At 38.7% G+C, this 23109-nt stretch overlaps 1 protein-coding gene across 1 annotated transcript in view; it reads right to left on the bottom strand.

Annotated features, from left to right (window-relative positions):
* Positions 1–2776: 2776 nt before the first annotated feature.
* Positions 2777–23109, bottom strand: part of ERCC6L2 (ERCC excision repair 6 like 2) — a 205570-nt gene continuing 185237 nt past the window's right edge. Inside the window, exons 18-19 of the mRNA XM_075318703.1 lie at positions 22307–22470; positions 2777–5756 (exon numbers count right to left, since the gene is read on the bottom strand). Of these exons, the coding sequence (XP_075174818.1) occupies positions 4883–5756; positions 22307–22470 (1038 nt within the window). The 3' untranslated portion in view covers positions 2777–4882. The remainder of the gene's footprint in view (positions 5757–22306; positions 22471–23109) is intronic.

Genomic DNA, 23109 nt, shown 5'->3' with positions numbered 1-23109 from the left:
TGAACCCCACTGCTGGGAGGAAATTAACTTTAATCCTCCTGGCAGCTTTTGGGTTTTAGTTAGATATTAGGCGCCGGTGCAGGTTCAGTCAACCCTCTGTATTGAGAGCCATAGCGACTGTAACCCCGCCCCACATGCCGACTGACAGCAGGTCCTAATGCTCAATAGCTGTCAGTCAGTACAGGGGGTGCAGTTACAGCTGCTGCTCTCGATACACAAATTGTTGACTGAACCTACGGCGCCCCGTGACTGGGACCGGAACGCAGCTGGGAGGATAAAGTTCATTGCCTCCAGGCAGCAGTGTTTGAAGTGCAGGCACCAGGCAGGTTTGGAATGCCATTAACCTGCAGACTAACCATATATCTGCAATTTAATAGTGTTATTTTTCAAGTGACAGGTTCCCTTTAACATTTTTTTCTGGAGGTACATAAATACTTCCAGTCGATTGGCAATCTTAGCTGTGCTGTAGAACAACTAAACCTTTTTAGCAATTGATCTACTGTAACTAAAGTGAGATTTACCTGGTTCTGTTCTTAAATAACGTATTTTACGGAAGGTATTGGTAAAATAATGAGCCCAATAGATTAAAACAAATAAATCTAAATAAAATTGTGTCACTCTGCCACCTCTACATCAAACAAAAAAGGAGAGCTAAATTATTTGAGCACAGCCTATAAATAAAAATTAGACTTACTATGTCAGACACTTTACAGAACCAAAATATTTTTAATAAACTGTACAAGATAAAAAAAGTTATGTTTTTATTTTCTTTTCCGGACGAGCTCTATTTAAGTGCCAGACGCTACAATGTAACACCACGAACAGACCTTGGACAAAGCAAACACAATATACATATTATATATATATATATACTATATATATATATATTATATACATATATATATACTATATATATATATATTATATACATATATATATATATATATATATATATATATATACATACACACACACACACAGACACACACACATATACCGTATTTTTTGGACTATAAGACGCACCGGACCAGAAGACGCACCCTGGTTTTAGAGAAGGAAAATAGGAAAATAAAATTTTAAGCAAAAAATGTGGTCATGACACACTGTTATGGGGTGAGGATCTGCTGCTGACACTATTATGGGGGTAATGTCCCCAAATTCTCTACTAAGGTACCCCATCCTGGTAATGATCCTCCTGACATTTTTCATACCTTCATTCTTACATATAGCTATTAGATTTTTCATGTCAGTATTCACACAGCAGTTTCTGCTTTTCATATATTCCCCTTACATTGTCACTGGTGTGCATACCTTCTCGCCATATAGTGTAGATTTTTTTTAGGTTTTTGCACCCAGTTCAGACTCAGAATGGTGTTCCAGACGTTATTTCTTGTATAATATATATACAGCTTTGGCAAAAATTGAGACACCACTTTAAAATTGTCAGTTTTTCAGATTTTTCTCTTTTTACGTATATTATTGAGTAAAATGGACATTTTTTTATTCTATAAACTACTGACAACATGTCTTCGAATTTCCAAGCGAGACATTTTTTTATTTCCTGAAAATGAGAAATGGGAAAAATAACAAAAGTGCATTGCTTTCAGACCTCAAAAAATGCAAAGAAGACAAGTTTACAATAATTTAGAAACAAAAATACTAATGTTTTAACTCAGGAAGAGTTCGGAAATCAATATTTTGTGGAATAACCATAATTTTTTATCACAGCTTTCATGCGTCTTGACATACTTTGCACCAGTCTTTCACACTGCTTTTGGGTGACCTTATGCCGCTCCTGGTTCAAAAGGTAAGCAGTTCTTTGTTTGATGGCTTGTGACTACCCATCTTCCTCTCACATTTCAGAGGTTTTCAATGGGTTCAGGTCTGGAGATTGGGCTGACCATGACAGGGTTTTGATGTGGTGGTCCTTCATCCTCACATTGATTGATCTAGAAGTAGGGCATGGTGCATTGTTCTGCTGCAAAAAACAGTCCTCAGAGTTGGGGATCATTGCCTGAGCAGAAGGAAGCAACTGTTTTTCCAGGATAACCTTGATTCATACGTCCTTTGCAAAGTTTAATTCCAGCCTTGCTGAAGCATACCCAGATCCTGACTTATCCTCCACCAAATAACACAGTGGGTGCAAAACAATGTGGCTTGTACACCTCTCCAGGTCTCTGTCTAACCATTAGACGACCAGGTGTTGGGCAAAGATGAAAATTAGACTCACAAGAGAAGATTACCTTACTCTAGAAATTGGGCAGATTAAACTTTGCAAAGGACAGATGAATCAAGCCGCATACAAAATTATCCTGGAAAAACAGTTGCTTCCTTCGCTCAGGCAATGTTCACCAATTTTGAGGATTGGTTTTCACAGCAGGACAATCAATGTGTGGATAAAGGACCACCACATCAAAACCCTGTCATGGCCAGCCCAATCTCCAGAGCTGAACCCCATTGAAAACCTCTTGAATGTAATCAAGAGGAAGATGGATATTCACAAGCCATCAAACAAAGAAGAACTGCTTACATTTTTGAACCAGAAATGGCATAAGGTCACCTTAAAATAGTGTGAAAGACTGGTAGAAAGCATACCAAGACGCATCAAAGCTGTGACTCAAAATCATGGTTATTCCACAAAATATTGATTTCTGAACTCTTCATGAGATAAAACATTAGCATTGTTGTTTCTAAATGATTATGAACTTGTTTTGTTTGCATTATTTGAGGTCTGAAAGCAATCCTTTTTTTGTTATTTTTGACCATTTCTCATTTAAAAAAAAAAAAAAAAATGTATTGCTTGGAAATTCGGAGACATGTTGTCAGTAGTTTATAGAATAAAAGAACAAATTACATTTTACTCAAAAATATACCTATAAAGAGAAAAATTAGAAAAACTGACAATTTTCAGTGGTGTTTCAATTTTTGCAGTGGTCTTTTAATTTTAGCCAGAGCTGTATATGCGTACATATAAATCTTCATTGATGCTCCATGAAAAGATAGAAAATATGCACACACACACACACATTATATATATATATATATATATATATATATATATATATATATATACACTGTATATATATATATATATTATACACACACACACACACCAGAAAAGTGAGTACACCGCTCACATTTTTGGGGTAAATATTTTATTTTATCTTTTCATGGGACATCACTGAAGATATGAAGATGTGACACTTTGATGCAATGCAGTTAGCGTACAGCTTGTGTAACAGTGTAAATTTGGTGTGCCCTCTAAATAACTCAACGCATAGGCATCACTATTTAAACTGTTGGTATCAAAAGTAAGCACACCTCTAGTGGCCCAATTACCTAGTTCCCCTTTCCGACATCATGCGACTCACTAGTGTTACACGCTCACAAGTCTGAAGGGGAGCAGATGTATTAAATTTGGTGTAATTGCGCACACACTTTCTCATACTGGTTACTGTATGGGGTTTACTAAGTTAAAAGAAAGAAATATTGCTCTACATAAAGATGGCCTTGGCTAGTATTCCCCAACTTCAGTCCTAAGAAGCCACCAACAGAGCATGTTTTCAGGAGTAAGGATTGCACAAGTGATAATTTAATTCAACACCTGTGCAATACTAACAAAATCCTGAAAACATTAACTGTTGGTCGTGCTTGCGGACTGTAGTTGCGGAACACTGGCCTAGGCTACAAGAAGGCACCCTCAAACTGAGCTGCAATATGGTGTCGGTTTAACAAGACAGTTCCACTCAGAACAGGCCTCACCATGGTCCACCAAAGAAGTGCACATGTTCAGCATCATTTCCAAAGGTTGCTGCCAGCATTGCTGCAGGGGGTAAAGGGGTAGAGGGTCAGCCTGTCAGTGCTCAGAGCATACAACGAACACTGTCAAATTGACCTGCATGGATAAACCTCTTCCTGAGATAATGAACAAGAAAGCCCACAAATGGTTTGTGAAGACAACCAAACTAAGAACATCGATTACTGGAACCATGTCCTGTGGCCTGATGAGACCAAAATAGACTTATTTGGTTCAGATGGTGTTAAGCGTGTCTGGCAGCAACCAGGTAAAGAGCACAAAGATAAGGGTGTCTTTCCTACAGTCAAGCATGGTGGTGGGAGTGTCATGAGTGCTGCCGGCCATGAGGAGCTACAGTTCATTGAGGGAAACATGAATGGCAACCACTGTGACACACTGAAGCAGATCATGATCCCCTCCCTTTGGACACTGGGCCTCAGAGCACTATTCCAACATGATAAGTCCAAACACACCTCCAAAATGACCACTGCTTTGCTAAAAAAACAGAGGCTAAAGGTGCTGGACTAAACCCTACTGAGCATTTGTCGGGCCTCTTCAATTGGAAGGTGGAGGAGCGCAAGGTCTCCAACATCCATCAGCTCCATATGTCGTCATGGAGGAGTGGAAAAGGATTCCAGTGGCAACCTGCAAAGCTCCAGTGAACTTCATGCTCAAGAAAGTTAAGGCAGTGCTTGAAAATAATGGTGGCCACACAAAATATAGACATTTTGGGCACAAGTTTTTTCATTTAGGAGTGTAGTCACTTTTGTTGCCAGTGGTTTAGACATTAGTGGCTGTGTGTTGAGTTATTTAGAAGGCATACCAAAATTATACTGCTCTACAAGCAAGTTGCACACTGAATACTTTACATTGTAGCAAAGTGTCATATCTTCAGGGTTGTTCCATTAAAACATATATAATACTTACAATAATTTGAGGGGTGTAATAATTTTTGTGATGTACTGTATATAATATATATATATATATATATATATCTTAATTCTTTCACAACATTTATAATCACTCAGATCATAGTTTAATGTGAAACACAATAAATCTGCACAATAACAATTTAATGAATTGAAGTCATTCTTGTGTAGTTTCCTTCTTCTTCCATAAGAACTTTTCATTCTTTACCCAAAGTGAATCGTTGCAACTGTCCTTTTTAGGCACTGAAGGCAAAATTGAAGACTCACAAACTTTTTTAATTACAGACATGTCAGTGAGCCTGTTGATACTTTCATCATTTTCCTCACAAAGAATATCCCAGAAGTCTTTAGACCGTTGTCTTGGTATGGTTGCTGCAGGTTCACACAGAGAAGGTGTTGGTGGGACACCCAGACCTAACCGATAATTACTTTGAGAGTTAAAAAGATCATCCAGTATAGATGTATCACCAAGCAAGCCGGCAACAGAGTCTTTCTTCCTTTTCCCTGGTAGATTTTCTTGTTTTAACAAGTGGTCTTCTGTGACATAGTTGATCTCTTTGGAAAAACTTGTTCCAGGTTCTGTCATTTTTGAGTCAGTGTGTTTAGACTGTTTACGTTTGTGGTTGTTACTACTCTTTTCCATGGTCATATTACGAGACAGTTCAGGATTTCTGGTGTCTGTGAGATGATCTATATTTGTGAAATAAATTTCATTTTTTCGTCCACGGTCATCAGTATTGTCTAATTTCTCAGAAGCGGGAATCCTTTTACTTGTGTACTTTGGAGACATCTCTATACATTTCTTTCCTCTTTTAAGTTTTCTTACATTATTCTTTGATTTGCTTTCTTTCTTTTCATTTACAGTTATAGGATCATGGCTTGGGTAAAGTTCTGAGACCTCAGAATATTTTTGGGTATAAAATTCTCGAAGCATGGCTTGTCTCACATGTGATTTCGCACTGACAAAATGATGAGCAAGCTCTTCTGCAGATGCCTTTTTGAAGTACGCCACCATTTGTTCAAAATGCCTCCTATAAAATGAAAGTACAAAATGTGAATGTTATGTCCTACTTTATGCAGAAAATAAAAACAAGATGTGTTATACAACTAAAGCAACATTTTAGATTATTTTGGGAGAGATGAAGTCAAGCTTCTCACTGTAACAGTCATTTTTTCTAAATAATTTAACCAATTTTATAACTCTAATCTATGTTTCATACTAACGGAAGAAGCCGCAAAAAAGGAAACCTAAAATAGTCTTACAAGATAGGACTGACTAAAGTGTCCATCTTCCTGAGTTAAGTAATATTTTCTTATATAAATTTGAATTCCATGTGATAAGATTCTAAAGACTGCAGCTATAAGACAAGTCATGAACGTTTACATATTAGGTGGTTTACGAATGTGTAGTATTTTTTGTACTTCTAGACTTTTTTGATCCCAATTAACCTTTCCACACTTGGGACATACCTACAGCCACCACCATGGTTAACTATTTGTGTACATGAACTGCCCTGTGTCCATCACAAATCAAGAGTGTCAACGTTAAAAGAAAACATACTGGTATATGACTCTGGTTGCTATTACTGCGCAGTGGCAGATCTCTACAGACCATACAAGTCTAATAAAACTTGTGTTTGCCATGTAAGTAAAACAGAAAAACATTTTATGATCAAGACATCTGTCAACAAATATAATCTAAGCTTCATTTAAATACATTTGTAAACTTCTTGCTATATTTTGTCATGACGTATGCCTTCTTTTTCTTGTAAGTGGTTATTATTCAAAACGCCTCTCAATGTTAATTAAGACCATATTATTCTTGTGACATGCAAACTGTTTCCTGAACACATATGTGCAAAGTTTTGATTATGTTTAGTGCAAAGGCCCCGTTACACATAGCGATGTCGTTAGCGAGATCGCTGAAACGTCACAGGTTTTGTGATGTGACACATAGCAGCGACCGCCCCCCCCACTTCCCGCTGCGAATACCACTGATCATACCTGAACGTCCTGGTTCATTTTTTGACTGTTGTTGTACCGCTGGGCACGCCTGGGTGGAAACACTACACCTCTATCGAGGTCTGAGTCATCAGAATAGCTGCTCTGTGACAGGGTACCAATGACCGCTCAGGCCGTTGTACGGATCGCCGTATCATTGCTGCGTTGTTAATTAGATCTGCCTGTTTGCCATCTCACTCGCAACCATGTAGCGACGTACCAGCGATCCTGACCAGGTCGTATTGTTATCGGGATCGCTGGAATGTCGCTACGTGTAACGGGACCCTAAGAACGCCCAGTGCTGACTAGCCAACATCAAACTTTTTTTCCCTGAGGAAGCCGCTTTTTGTGGCGATATATGTGGGGTTTCACCCACGGGACTTTCCCTTACTACCCCCCCTTGCCTGTCCTCTGGCATTCCACCTTCTCACAGGATCTGCTCTGGCCTATGAACCTTGCCTTTATCATAAATTGCATTTTTTTAAAAAAATGGCACAGTAACTGCATCACCCTTGGCCAGACACTTGGATCATTGTATACATATTCTATTGTGAGTAGTCCCTCTATTGATCTTTGTGTATTTGTACTTTCTTTCATGGATGGACTTGGTTTATACCATTTCTAGAGGACATGTAATTGCAAATATATTGTTGTGTACATATTTATGTGATACATTTTTTGTTTAAATTGTTGGTAATCATTTTACTGTGGCTTTGATATGGGGGTTGTTACATCTTGACTCACTTCTGGGTGTGTTTTTTGGTTTTTATGCTTTTAACTATGTTACAATAAAGGATATACTTTTTATATATATTAACTTGGATGTGCTCCCTTTTCTTGTGCAGTACTTTCTCTCCTCTTACATTATGGTCCCTTTACTGCATGGGTGAGCACTCATTACTTATTACTTCTGGCGGTGCGCCCTTCCCCCTTTTCTTGTTGACTAGCCAACATCAAATTTCTTGTTTTTCTCTCCTTTTCATTCTTCAACGTTCCATTAAAGTTCACAACAAATTGTTCCAGACAAAATCGTAAGCAGACATACTGTAGATCATTTGCATTTCATGACCATAATGCATTTAAAGATGTACGATTGTCAACAAACCAAACCTAAAGGCCGCTTTACATGCTGCGATATCGGTGCCGATATCGCTAGCGTGGGTAGCCGCCCCCATCTGTTGTGCGACACAGGCAAATCGCTGCCCGTGCCGCACAACATCGCCCAGACCTGTCACACTACTTACCTGTCCGGCAACGTCGCTGTGACCGGCGAACCGCCTCCTTTCTAAGGGGGTGGTCCGTGCGGCGTCACAGCTGCGTCACTGAACCGCCGCCCAATAGAAGCGGAGGGGCGGAGATGAGCGGGACGTAACATCCCGCCCACCTCCTTCCTTCCGCATAGCGGCCGGGAGGCAGGTAAGGAGAGCTTCCTCGTTCCTGCGGCGTCACACGGAGCGATGTGTGCTGCCGCAGGAACGAGGAACAACTTTGTCACTGCTGCAGTAATGATTTTTGAGAATGGACCCCCATGTCACCGATGAGCGATTTTGCACGTTTTTGCAACGATGCAAAATCGCTCATAGGTGTCACACGCAACGGCATTGTTAATGCGGCCGGATGTGCGTCACCAATTCCGTGACCCCAACGAGTTCGCATTAGCGATGTTGTAGCGTGTAAAGCCCCCATTACCCTCCTTGCTACATGCATGCAGACAATACTACAAAGATTTATTTCACCCATATTCACGTAAAAGCTAAAGGATAGACAGTTTTTGGTTGAGACTCATAGTCAATTTAATTTCCAGTCATTTAATTTTTAGTGTTTGGAACAAATCAACAAACATACAAAATGCATTAGAAAACTCAAGAACAAAATTTTATACGTTTTACATTTGTGTACATTACTGCCTTTTTCAACAGGTTGTCCAGGCTTATGATATTGACCTATACTTAGGATAGGTCATCAATATGAGTTCAATGGGCACTCAGAATTCCTACCGATTCACTTTTTTCAGATCAGTTGGTTTGGTGTAAACAGTGAACGAAGGTGGAACAGCCCAAATGTCCCGCTGTGACTACCAGGGTTCCGCCAGGTATAAGTGAACTCCCAGTGTGCACCGCAACACACAGAGTACACAGGGAACAAGATACAATGGTGAACCCTGGCATTACAGAGATGGGTGCAGGATCATTCCCTGCCACTCACCTCAGGCTGATCCCTGCACTCCCTAACATGCTTATACGGGTCCTTCAATTATGTGCATAGACCCTCACGTGCCCTGGCTAGTAAAAAGACCAGCGAGAGCACTAGTCTCACCACTGCAATAATACAACACAAGAGAAAGGAGACAAACAGGGGGAAAATAGACACAGGGGGAAAATAGACACAAAAGGAAAAACACTCCAAGCTCCTCTAATGCAGCTAAACATCACAGCTACAACTGTCATTACTCCTCAACTTCTTAGAGAGTCTGGCTCCTTCCAAAGTGGTTAGCATAATAATGTAGATTCTATAACCGGCGTCACATGGCATGGTTTCACACTTGCGTTCAGCGCAATCCGCCGCTATGGAGAATAGCGCAGTCCGTTAACGCACTGCGCTATTCTCCATAGACTTGTATTGACGACGCAGTGTAACTCAAGTGTCTGCGTTGCATCCGCTGGATGATGGCAAGTCGTTATTTTGACGCAGCGGAGGGAACGCTACATGTAGCATTTTTTTGGTCGTTAAAATAACGCACCTTGACAGATTCCATGGGAATACGCCAAGGTGTCTAATGATTGTCTATGGTGGCGGATTCAGCCGCTATGCGCTAAGCGTCGGAATCCGCTGACAAATTCTGTCACGTTTTACTGAGCATGCTCAGCATGTCCAGCAGAACGATCTAAATCGTTTAAAATCACTCCTGGTCTCTCTCCCCCCCTCTCACGCTCACAGATCACGGGCGCGGCGCTGCACGGCTGTCAAAAAGCTCCGGCGGCTTTCCCTCTTTTGAAAATGCCGGCTGCTCATTATTCAATCTTGTATTCCCTGCTTCCCTCGCCCACCGGCGCCTATGATTGGTTGCAGTCAGACCCGCCCCCACGCTGAGTGACAGCTGTCTCACTGCAACCAATCACAGCAGCCGGTGGGCGGGTCTATATCGTGCAGTAAAATAAATGAATAATTAAAAAAAAACCGACGTGCGGTCACCCCCAATTTTGATACCAGACAAGATAAAGCCACATGGCTGAAGGCTGGTATTCTCAGGATGGGGAGCCCCACATTATGGGGAGCCCCCCAGCCTAACAATATCAGTCAGCAGCTGCACGAAATTTCCGCATCCATTAGATGTGACAGTCCCGGGACTCTACCCAGCTCATCCCGAATTGCCCTGCTGCGGTGGCAATCAAGGTAATGAGTTAATGGCAGCAGCCCATAGCTGCCACAAAGTCCTAGGTTAATCATGGCAGGCGTCTCCCCGAGATACCTTCCATGATTAACCTGTAAGTTAAAGAAAATAAACAGATGCACCCAAAAAAACCCTTTATTTGGAATAATAGACAAAAAAACCCTCTTTCACCACTTTATTAAACTCCCAAATACCCCTCCAGGTCTGATGTAATCCACAGAGGTCCCACGACGCTTTCAGCACTGCTACATGAAGCTGACAGGAGCGCAGTAGAACACCGCCACTCTCTATCAGCTCCACACAGCAACTGAAGTGAGACGCGTGATCAGCTGTGCCCTCATTCAGGTGACCCGCGGACACAGCTCTCGGGTGGAGGACTTCAGCTGTGGCCGCGGGTCACCTGAGTGATGGCACAGCTGATCGCGCGGCTAACTGCAGTCACTCAGGGGATTTGCGGTTACCTCTCTCGCTTTCCTCCCGACCACATATCTCCTTTTCCAGGCGAAACATTAATAAAAAAAACAAAAAAACCCCAAAAAACGCAAAACTTTCTTTTACAGGAATCCGTTACTTTATTAGCACACTATTTGCAGCGCATCCGTCACATGCATCACACAACGCACTGTGACGGATGCCTCACAACGCAAGTGTGAAATCAGCCTAAGACACATAACTATTTATAGCGAAAGGGAGTGATCACAAGAGAACTGCACCTGGGATTAAGGCTAAAAAAGGACAGATAGGAAAAAGTCTTTAACTGGAATGATACTGATGTCCGGGAGCCAAGCCCATCCTCACCATCAGAGGTTCTGGTGAAAACCTGGTAGGCACTTACTCACGCCCCTCCAGGGTAAGCCTGGTCCATGGCACAGTGGGTCAGACAGCCTGGGAGATTATGCAGAGATCCCACCACTGCCACCAATTTATCACAAACAGTACTCCACTGCCTCCAATCATCAGGACAATTACGCAGTTGACTGACGAGTGATGGACGAGGTTTTGGCTTTTTCTAAAATTGAAGTATAAAATGTTAAAATTTGAGCAATTGAGGAACTATACTCCTATCCTCTAACATGCTAACATGCTATAGAGAGTTACTTTCAATACCAACTTTCTAATGGATGTAAATGTAAGGATAAACACAGAAATTACGTCAAACTACTCTAACATCTTTCTGTCAACTGCTATGGTAAAACAGATACAACTTCTGTAGGCCACAAAAAAAATAACACTGTGGTGGGCATTGCATTTATAACATGGTGAACGCTACAAAACAAAGTTAGCGCTTAAATGGAAGTATTCGCTTCCAATTATGTAATGCAAATTTGGTGGAAAAACACCATAAAACCTTGTGCATTTTGGAAAAAAAGAAATCAAACCTTTTCATACTTAGACTGACAATCTAATGGCTGTGATAATGATAAATAACAAAACATTACTAAACCCCACTTCAGCATTTTTTTTTATTTCAGTGTTGGAGTGGTATGTTAATTGGCCCTAGTAATATACAAACCAGCTGCCGTCTTCTGCTCTTGCCAGCATCACTCCGGTCCAATTCTGCCATCTTGTGAAAGTAGTTTCTGACTGACTAGAAGTCATAGCTAACAGTCACAAGTTCTCAATGTAAGTCTGTGAGAGCCTCATTCTGGCTCACATAGACTTACATTGAAAAGGGACCTCCGGCTTGCCCAGAAAATATTGAAGCAATCCAGCAGGTCACAAATTGCAGAAGAGGACAGGAGAAGTACTGAGAAGAGAAGAAGACAGTGGCTGGTAAGTATTTTACTAAGGGCAGGAAACATAAATGATACCACTTGGAAGGTGAAATAAAAATAACAAACTCACTCTGGAGTGCCTTAAATTATGTTATTGCCATTGCAAAAATGCAGAATACAAAGTATTTTACTGGTTATGAAAAAAGATGCGACAAATGTATTATAGAAAAAACTAAATAGTTTTCAAAGCCAGCTTACCCGTACACTCCTGTGTGTGGATTCCAGTATCAATCCAGAAGATAGTCCGCACGGAAAACCAGAGCAGGAGCCAGCCACGGGAAATCCAAATGAAAACACTTTATAACTCCAGCGGACAAATTTGAGGATGCAGATATATAGTAAAAAATTTTTTGCATTTGCAAATCTTTATTTTGAAAAACTTCCATAAAATTGGAGCCACACTACTGGGCGGTGAAGGAAAGAGATTAGGAGTGGTAGCCTGCTTGGACTACGCGTTTCGGCGTACAAGCGCCTTCTACATGGTCTATCAAACTAAAGGCTAGACTGCCAAAATATAGAAAAAGGGGAGGAAAGGAAAAAGTGAAGGAAAGGGATTAAAATCAAACATGAAACCTCCCATGTTTTAACCCTATGATGGCAAAAGCTCCTTCTATACTTGTTCATGGAAAATCATTAGTAGAAGTAACACATATTCATACATGGGATAAATATATATTATATGGCATTAATTCATAGATGTTACAGTATAATAGATCAGAGCAGATAGAACTATATATCAAATGTAAATTTATCATTTTTTTAAACAAAATTGTTCTAATAGTCACCCATAATTATTGTAACCCTTATAGTATTGTAAATCAATCATTCCAATGTATTGTTTGTTTAGTGTGATTGAATCCCAGCAATATTTTTTTCAGTTCACTCAATTTTCAAATCTTGGATTTGTATGCATTAAATGATTTTCTAGATTTTTTACTTATATCTAGTCAATTTTCTATTGTATATTATTAATTTATTTGTCATAGATATTTAAAAAAAAAAAAAAAAATTGCAATAATTAAATCCACTGATTTCAAATCTGTAGAGCTTTATATAGAAAAATCAGAGATTTGTTCACTAACATGTGATGATATCCTGTCTTTTGTTCATACCCCCAGGCATGCGGCTGCCTAGAGTGAAAATCCAGAAACTCTCTCTATTCAATAGCTTGCGTTTATAATTCCCACCACGGGGGAGTGGAAAAACCTTTTCAATGCCCATGAGAGAGAGAGTGTCTGTACTTCTATTGTGCGCTGTCACAAAGTGTCTGGATGCGGCAGAAATACCAAGTGCTGTAGTACTTTCAATATCAGATAAGTGCTTGCGAATGCTTTTTTTTAAAGGTCCTGTAGTGCAGCCTATATACTGAATCAAACAGCTATTACATTCTATCGAATAAATAATATGATCAGAATTACAGTTTATAAAGCTGTTGATTTCATAGGTTTTATTATAGGCAAATGAAAAAAAGGTTTTTGATTTTTTGGCAAAATGACAGCACTTGCATTTCTTAGCACCACATTGAAAAAAGCCTTTAATATCTAACCATGTTGTAGATGAAGTAGTTTTTTTTGAGAAATAACTCGGAGACAAAATGTCTCTCAAAGAAGGTGCTTTCCTAGCAACAAACTTGATTTTATTGTTTTTTAATATTTCTCTGAGTTTAGGGTCCTGATTAAGGATAGGTAAATATTTCAGAAGAATTTTTTTGATGTTATAAAAATCTGTGCTATACTGGGTTGAAAAAACAATTGTAGATTCCTCATTTTTAGGGCATTTTTTCTTATTGATTAACAGGTCACCACGTACTACCTCATTCACTATTTTATCAGCTCTGTTTAGACACCATTGAGAATATCCTCTTTTTATCAATCTTTTATGAGTTTTTTGTCTTTCACTCTCAAAAGTAATAGGATTTGTACTATTCCTTTTCATTCTTATTAATTCGCCAATAGGAAGATTTTTTATAATATGGGGTGGATGGCAGGATTCTGCTGCTAAGATGTTATTAGAGGCTGTGGGTTTTCTAAAGGGTGAAATTATGACCCGCTTGTCAATATCAAACGTTAAAGTTATATCCAAAAAATTAATTTAATTTTGATCAGAACATGAAGTAAATTTCAGGTTGAAATTATTAATGTTGATGTACTTTACAAAATCCTGCAATTCTATTTGAGTACCTCTCCAAATGAACAGCAGATCATCTATAAATCTACCCATCCATACCACATTCTTTTTAAAAGGATTTTTTTCACTATACAAAAATAATTCTTCCCACCTCCCCATTACAATATTTGCAAGGGAGGGGGAGAATTTAGAGCCCATAGAAACGCCAGAGTTTTGCAAGAAAAAACGATCATTAAAGGATATATAGTTGTGTGATAACAAAAAATTAACTGATGATAGCAAAAAATCCTTAACAATATCATAACTACTAAAATGATCCAAATGATAAGAAAGAGATTCAAGAGCTATGGAATGTGGTATGGATGGGTAGAGAGCAGTCACATCACAGGAGAGCCAGGTATAATCCTCCTGCCATTGAAAACCCTCAAGCATTGAAATAATCGCTTTTGTATCTCGGATGAAACTAGGTATCTTATATGTGAGGGGCTGAAGGTAAAAATCTACCCACTCGCTCAATGTCTCCCCCAAAGATCCAATACCTGCCACTATGGGTCTTAAAGGTGGTGGAAAAATATTCTTATGGATCTTTGGGAGAGAATGATACACTGGGACGACAGGATGACAGACATAAATATATTCCATAAGTTTTTTATCTATCGCACCAGTATGACATCCCTCCTCAAGTAACGATTTTAAAGCAATATTAAATTCTTTTGTAGGGTTGCTGATCAGCTCAGTATACATTTCATCATCTTCCAATGCCAGAAGGTTTAATTTGGCATATAACCCTGCATTCAAGATCACCACTGCACCTCCCTTGTCTGAAGGGCGTATTAAAAAGGTCAGGATTATCTTTCAATTCTTTTAGAGCATTTTTTTCGCTTTTAGATAAATTACATCCTGAAAAAGATTGTTCCCCTGATTTTTTCAGCTCAATCAGATCTCTCTCCACAAGTTCTTGAAAAGAGTCCAGAGCTGATGATCTCGACTGCAGAGGGTAAAAAAAGAGGATTACTCCTGGGAAAATATTGGTTCAAGTTCACATTACTAGGATTGCTGCCACTTTCCAGATTCTGCAAGTCCAACATGGTGTTCTGTTCTTCAAATGTAAAAAATGAGTCACTTTGTATTTCAACTGGACACACTGCTCTGGGTTGATATTCCTCATTGCCATCAAAATGTGATTTAATAGTAATGTTCCTGGCCAGTTTATTAATGTCCAATATTGTATTAAAAGTATTTCATTTTTGAGTAGGACAAAAACTTAAGCCTCTGGATAGCAATGAGATTTGCGCTGATGACAGGATAAAGCTAGACAGGTTCCAAATTGGGACTTCTAATACCTCCGACGTCTGCTGCGATACGGTTTTCGCCTTCTTGTGCTTTCTACCACCACGTCTCCTACGTTTTTTGAGGTCTTGTTATGACCCATGGGTGGAGCGCACCTGTGGTGGAATTAAAGCTGACACCCGTAGAAGTTGAGGCAATGGAGGTATCCGAAAGTTCTTCTGAAGTATTGAACACAGATGTATCTGCGGTGGAATCAAAATTCCTAAAAGTTACCCTATTGTTAGAAGATTTTCTTTTTAAGATGGAATGTGGTTTATAGTGCCAATTATACACTTTGTTGTCAGCATAGTCTTGTAAGTCACGTTGAAATTTGGCTTTTTTGGTGTCCGTAATAAAGCCTTCTAATTTTTTTAAATTCATATCCATCTTGTCTTTAAGTTTTTGGAAATCTTCCAGATGTGAAAAATTATTTGCTGCTTGTTGCAGGCCACTTATATCCGTTTTGATTTCCTTTAGTTCTCTATCCTCCTCTGTAACAATGAGTTCAATTAGTTTCAATGAACACTCACTAAGAATAGTATTCCATTTATTTTGAAAGTCCTCATTGTAAGGAGCTGTGACCGTTTTTCTTATACGTAAACCACGTGGTACCATCTTTTGAGAGTGAAAGACAAAAAACTCATAAAAGATTGATAAAATGAGGATATTCTCAATGGTGTCTAAACAGAGCTGATAAAATAGTGAATGAGGTAGTACGTGGTGACCTGTTAATCAATAAGAAAAAATGCCCTAAAAATGAGGAATCTACAATTGTTTTTTCAACCCAGTATAGCACAGATTTTTATAACATCAAAAAAATTCTTCTGAAATATTTACCTATCCTTAATCAGGACCCTAAACTCAGAGAAATATTAAAAAACAATAAAATCAAGTTTGTTGCTAGGAAAGCACCTTCTTTGAGAGACATTTTGTCTCCGAGTTATTTCTCAAAAAAAACTACTACATCTACAACATGGTTAGATATTAAAGGCTTTTTTCAATGCGGTGCTAAGAAATGCAAGTGCTGTCATTTTGCCAAAAAATCCAAAACCTTTTTTTTCATTTGCCTATAATAAAACCTATGAAATCAACAGCTTTATAAACTGTAATTCTGATCATATTATTTATTCGATAGAATGTAATAGCTGTTTGATTCAGTATATAGGCTGCACTACAGGACCTTTAAAAAAAAGCATTCGCAAGCACTTATCTGATATTGAAAGTACTACAGCACTTGGTATTTCTGCCGCATCCAGAAACTTTGTGACAGCGCACAATAGAAGTACAGACACTCTCTCTTTCATGGGCATTGAAAAGGTTTTTCCACCCCCCCGTGGTGGGAATTATAAACGCAAGCTATTGAATAGAGAAAGTTTCTGGATTTTCACTTTAGGCAGCCGCATGCCTGGGGGTATGAACAAAAGACAGGATATCATCACATGTTATTGAACAAATCTCTGATTTTTCTATATAAAGCTCTACAGATTTGAAATCAGTGGATTTAATTATTGCAAACTTTTTTTTTTTTTTTGAAAATATCTATGACAAATAAATTAATAATATACAATAGAAAATTGACTAGATATAAGTAAAAAATCTAGAAAATAATTTAATGCATACAAATCCAAGATTTGAAAATTGAGTGAACTGAAAAAAATATTGCTGGGATTCAATCACACTAAACAAACAATAAATTGGAATGATTGATTTACAATACTATAAGGGTTACAATAATTATGGGTGACTATTATAACAATTTTGTTTAAAAAAATAAAAAAATATAAAAAAATGATAAATTTACATTTGATATATAGTTCTATCTGCTCTGATCTATTATACTGTAACATCTATGAATTAATGCCATATAATATGAATATATTTATCCCATGTATGCATATGTGTTACTTATAGTAATGATTTTCCATGAACAAGTATAGAAGGAGCTTTTGCCATCATAGGGTTAAAACATGGGAGGTTTCATGTTTGATTTTAATCCCTTTCCTTCACTTTTTCCTTTCCTCCCCTTTTTCTATATTTTGGCAGTCTAGCCTTTAGTTTGATAGACCATGTAGAAGGCGCTTGTACGCCGAAACGCGTAGTCCAAGCAGGCTACCACTCCTAATATCTTTCCTTCACCGCCCAGAAGTGTGGCTCCAATTTTATGGAAGTTTTTCAAAATAAAGATTTGCAAATGCAAAACATATATATCTGCATCCTCAAATTTGTCCGCTGGAGTTATAAAGTTTTTTCAAATGTATTATAGAGTTTCTTATGAATGCCGAGATACAAAATATTATGTCGATATTTTATGTTTTGGGATTTATGCTTAATAAAAATATGTTCTCTTTTTTTAATGAGTTTTTGTGTTTTGCTTTTTCTTACCTACTTATTTAATACTGTAGTTAAATTGAACTGGGCTTTGGAATGCCCTTTTTTGACTACAGCATTGGCTGCCATTCAATGTGTATTGGACTGATGGAAATAGACGAACAATGTCGGCTATCACCAACAGTGTGATCAGGTGTGGACATAGCATTGGTGCCCAGGTGCTTGAGACTTAAAGGAGGCCCACTTTCATCTTCAAAGTAGGCAATTGGATTTCAAGGACCGATATACAGTGGAACCGTGGATTAAGAGTAACTTGGTTTGAGAGCGTTTTGCAAGACAAGCAAAGCTTTTTACAAATTTGTAACTTGGTTTAAGAGCAATGATTTGAAAGAAGAGCAAATACTCACCACATACTTCCGGTTCTGTCCTTTCATCGTGCTCTGACCTGCTCTGGAGGTAACTTTCTGTACATATGTACTGTATACTGTATACAGTATACCATTGTATAGTACAGTATATACTATATAGCATATCTATCAATTTGCATTTGTGAATACAGAACTGTACTTTCTTGTTGCTAACCAGTACAGCACATTCCTCTTGTAACGCCTGCCTGGATCAACAGACTCAGGTGGGATTTAATGGACAGACTAGAGGGAAGCCACTCACTAAGCATCACCCCCAGAACCCTGAAACCCTTTAACCCCTATACAGGGAATTGGAATTACACAGGGCCCTGGCGATCACTACCTGTGGAAGGCTGCAGTCCGATGAGAGTAGTCATCAGGCAGGGTCAAACCAGGAGTTGCAGAACAGGGAAAGAATTGGCAGGCAAGGACGTAATCAGAAAATGTAGCAGAGGTCAAATCCGGATCGGGCAGCGAGGTACAAAAACAGCAGGCAGAAAAGTAGTCAGAAAACACGCAGACGTCAGCACACAGGAATCACAAAACAGAATAGGGTGGACCAGGTGCCAGGAAATCAGAACTATCTCTGGCAGAGGTCAGCAGACAGGAGGGGAACAAAGAAGGGTGTGGTGTCTTCCCATTGGCTGTAGCTGAATGCTGGCAACTTCAGCTGGAAGACACACGCCACCCACAGTCAGCCAGCGGTACTGAAGATCCCAAGATAACCCAGCCCAGTGGATGATCGGAGCCTGCGCCCACCGGTGCCGCTGGCATCGACTCCTCTCCCATCACCAGCACCATCCATGGCAGGAACACGGCGTCGCCTGGCGATCGGAGCAGAAGTCGCTGGAGCGGACTCCGGTGGTGACGTAACACCTCTATACTGTACCTCTCGCACACCAACAATTTTATTGTAAGCTAAAGTGCAGTTTGATTTCCTTTGTTTTTTACTGTAAAATATTTTTTTATTAGTGACTGTAATAATTTTATATGAATACAGTACATTATTTTGTATTACTGTAATAAGTTTGTATAAATACATTAAATATATTTGAGTTGTGGAACAAATTGTCTGTGTTTCAATTATTTCCTATGGCAAAATTTGCTTTGATATAAGAGCAACTTGGTTTAAGAGCACACTCCATGAACAAATTATGCTCGTAATCCAAGGTTCCACTGTATTGTTCTTGCACAGGGGCCCTCTTCTGTCTGTCTGCTCCTGAGTGCTATAGACAATGAAAGAAGCATGTGCAGGCAATGCGTCATCCCAATCAAGTATTTCTAAGCCTCAATCACAGGACTGGTGGGGGCTCCAGTAGTGGGACCCCCAGCAATTAGGTGATAATTTGTTAATATGGAGATAATCCTTTACGTTTGGAAAATTACAAATCTGCATTAAAAAATCTACCCCAATGAATCCCAGAGATAGTACTAGAAAAGAGGATCTGTTTCACAAAGACACTTTTTCCTTTAATACGCAAAGACTATTGTTAGAATTTCGTAGTACAGAAAACTAATAAAGCAAGTTATTTACTGGCATAATTTCCCTTTGAATCAGTCGGACTTTTTTGAATAAAGAATATTCATTAAGTTATTTGGTGTAATGTCAAGGCTTATCTAAGCACTAATAAATATTTTCCAAGCTCCAGGCCCACGGTGCTGATTTTACACAAGGTTACACCGAAACATTCTGTTTATTAAATCTGTCTAGAGTCCATTCTGGAGGATTAGCAAATAAATATTTGTTTTTTTGGAGATTAAGGAACTGCAAATGTGAAATACTGTAGACTCGCTGCGCCAAGTTCCAGTTTGATTTTGGTATGCAGCTGCCAAGAAAATTTTACCTTTCAGTTGCCAAGAATATGACCTCAGTCTTAACCTGACAGTGTGACCTTCTCAGAAATGAGAAATTGCAATACTCATTATCCCTTATAAAATGTAAAGTTTAGCATGACGTATGAAAATCCAAGAGAAGTTCGGTTTAACTATATTTTTATTTGTCTAGTCTCAATCGTTTGCTCCGACTGCGAGAACTTCGTTATCATTGTCATATCTCTTACTGCCTTACAGACAAGTACATGGTAAAGAGTCACGTATTGAAAACTAATGGATTATTTGGAACTGAACACTAGCACCAATATGGATAGATAAAACTCTGTAAATTAGAAAGATCTTAAAAGTTTTTGGGGACAATTTATTTTATTTACTAAAATGAACATAATTGGGGCTAAAAATAGTTTTTTTGCATTTGGGTTTCATTACAATTTTCGCCTTCTATAATCTCTTAGTGTTTCAGAGTCAAACACATTTGGCTAAGATCATACAACGAGTGCCTGATACATGCTTGCTTATGTAGCATGTTTACTCTTTAACACCCTTGTACTCCCTTAGTTGTGTCCCTGACTTTGATGCAAGCACCAAATTGGCATGTCCTGGCAAAAAAACGCAACGAAACGGCGTCAAAACTGTTTTTGTGTGTTTCTTAACCAAGAGATGCAGATTTGGTGCTGAAATTTCTACACCAAATTTGTTTAAATGTATACACCAGAATCTCCAACTGTTGCCACAGATAAACTGAGTGACGCCACCGCTCACAGCTGCGGCTCAGTCAGTCTCTGCCTGAAGACCCAGCGAGCGGTCATGTTCTGTATTATGCCCACGTACTGCGACTTAAGTATGTATCTAAGCTGGGATCGTCGTGGGACCTCATGTGGATTATGTCTGACCTGGGTGTTTCTGGGGTTAATAAATTGGAGAAACAGGGTGGTTTTTTTTGTATTTTAGTTCAAATAAAGGATTTTTTCGGTGTTTGTGTTTATTTCACTTACAGTATCAGTAATGCTCGCTCTCATAGATGCGTCACATTAGTAATCTAGGGCTTAGTGGCAGCTGTGAGCTATCATTAACCCGTTATATTACCCCAACTGCCATTGCACCAGGTCAATTGGGATGAGCTGGATAAAATGACGGAATTGCCAAATTTAATGGATGAGACAATTCTGGGTGGCTGCAGGCTGCTATTTATAGGATGGGGGGCCCAATACCATGGGCCTCCTCAGCCTGAGAATACCAGCCCCCAGCTGTCGCCTTTATCATGACTGTGAATCAAACTTGGGGGGCTCGCATCTTATTTTTTTTTTAAATTATTTATTCAAATAATTAAAAAAAAAGGCACATGGGGAGGGGGGGTCCTCTCTTATTTTGATACACAATTAAGATAAGCACACGGTTGGGGGCTGCAGCATGTAGCCATGTGCTTTATCTGCATTGGGTATTACAATATGGGGGGACCCTATGTCAATTTATTTTAATACCACTATAGGGGTGAAGACAGCATGTGCGATTCCAACCAAATCATGGACACTATCACACAGGGTGGGGGTGCAGTCTGACTACAACCAATCACAGACATCGAGAATGACGGTGGGTGGGGGAAGCAGTGAATATGTATGAGGGTTAATGAGTGGACCCAGAAGTAGTGTTACAGCTGTCCCGGAGACTTAGCAAGTTTAATTGCCTAATCCCTCTAGTCTTTTCTACCACCATTTTACTGCACAATGTTCGGATCTGCATAGACTTATATGGGGTTCGGCAACAGGGCAGATGTTTGGGTTCAAGTCTGGTCCTGAACTGAATTTTTTTTTTTTTTTAAAAAAAAGTCTGGCCAGACCCGCCGAACTCAAAACTCAAATATCTGTGGGTTCACCCATCATTAAAAAAGAATGAAATCTAAATATACATGAAGATCAAACCAATTTTGATTATACTAAATACATTATAAAATAAGTATATAGTTGATGTATATGATTGAATACAGGATGAAAGTAAATATTTAATATGAAAAAAAGTACAATGAATATAAATAATTATAAAGTGCAAGTGTAAACAAGATAATGCTGACTGATTAGCCGTGATTTACTCTGCTAGACTTACCTATATTTAATTTTTACTTTTATTCTGATTAATCAGCCTCACTTCTTTTTATAACCTTTCATTGTTACATTATGACTTTGTTTCATAAATGTTATTTTTACTTTTCATTTTGTGTTAATAAAATTATAATTATTTATTAATGATGTATGTTTATTTATTTTAGTTGAATTTTTATATCGTCGATTGGTATATTTTGGTATTCTTGGTACTTCCTTCTTTGAATAGGTAACAGCCTTTACATTACAGCCAGTTTACAATATTATTCTCCTTTATAATTTATTTGTACTTACTTTCTTAGAACTTTAGGTGTATCGCCCACCAAAAACGTAGTGTTGCCAGCATGAAGGACTTTTTTGTCTTTGTGAATTACTTGAGTCATTACATGGCTAATGTCTTCTGCTGGTTCAACCCCGCTTTGCTGCGAAAATCCATCTTCATCAATCAAATTACATTTCTATAATCAAAAACAAAAATACTGTAAGTACATTGAATTATACAAACAAACCTACTTTCTTCTTGTGATCCAATGTTAAAGTGGATCTGTCAGCAAGTTTAACAACACAAGCTGCACAAGACAACATACATCTCTCAGACCTGACAAGACTGGTGTACTTATTTTGAAAATAGGTTTCCCTGACTAATATTAAAATTAGTATTTTATGTGTCCAGCTCTAACCAGATTTTATGATCAGGATTATGCAACCATTTAGGCAAGTATATTCATACTAAATACACCAGTTTCACCAGGTCTATTAGCTCTATTTAACAATGTTTGCAGTATATATTGTGAAATCTGCTGACAACTCCTGTCATATACATTTGGCTAAGTGTACAAATATAGTGTACAATTGGCCTTAGCCTTGCTTGATCTCCACAGTTGTCCAGCACTGACAAATTGATGGCCTATTTATTGTATACTGATAGACCATCAATATGTCAGTTCTGGAAAACCCCTTAAAGCCAATATACAGATTTTATTAGAAGAAAATATAGATAGTTTTGACAAAGAAATGTAATGGTATTTGATTGAGTGTTACAAGAAGCAGCAGAAAAATATACTGATAGGGACCTTAGATTGTGAGCCCCAATGGGG

The sequence above is a fragment of the Anomaloglossus baeobatrachus genome, chromosome 1 (genome assembly GCF_048569485.1).
Source record: "Anomaloglossus baeobatrachus isolate aAnoBae1 chromosome 1, aAnoBae1.hap1, whole genome shotgun sequence".
Lineage (NCBI taxonomy): Eukaryota > Metazoa > Chordata > Amphibia > Anura > Aromobatidae > Anomaloglossus > Anomaloglossus baeobatrachus.
Note: the sequence above shows the minus strand (reverse complement) of the source record. Positions and strands in the feature narration are given on the sequence as shown.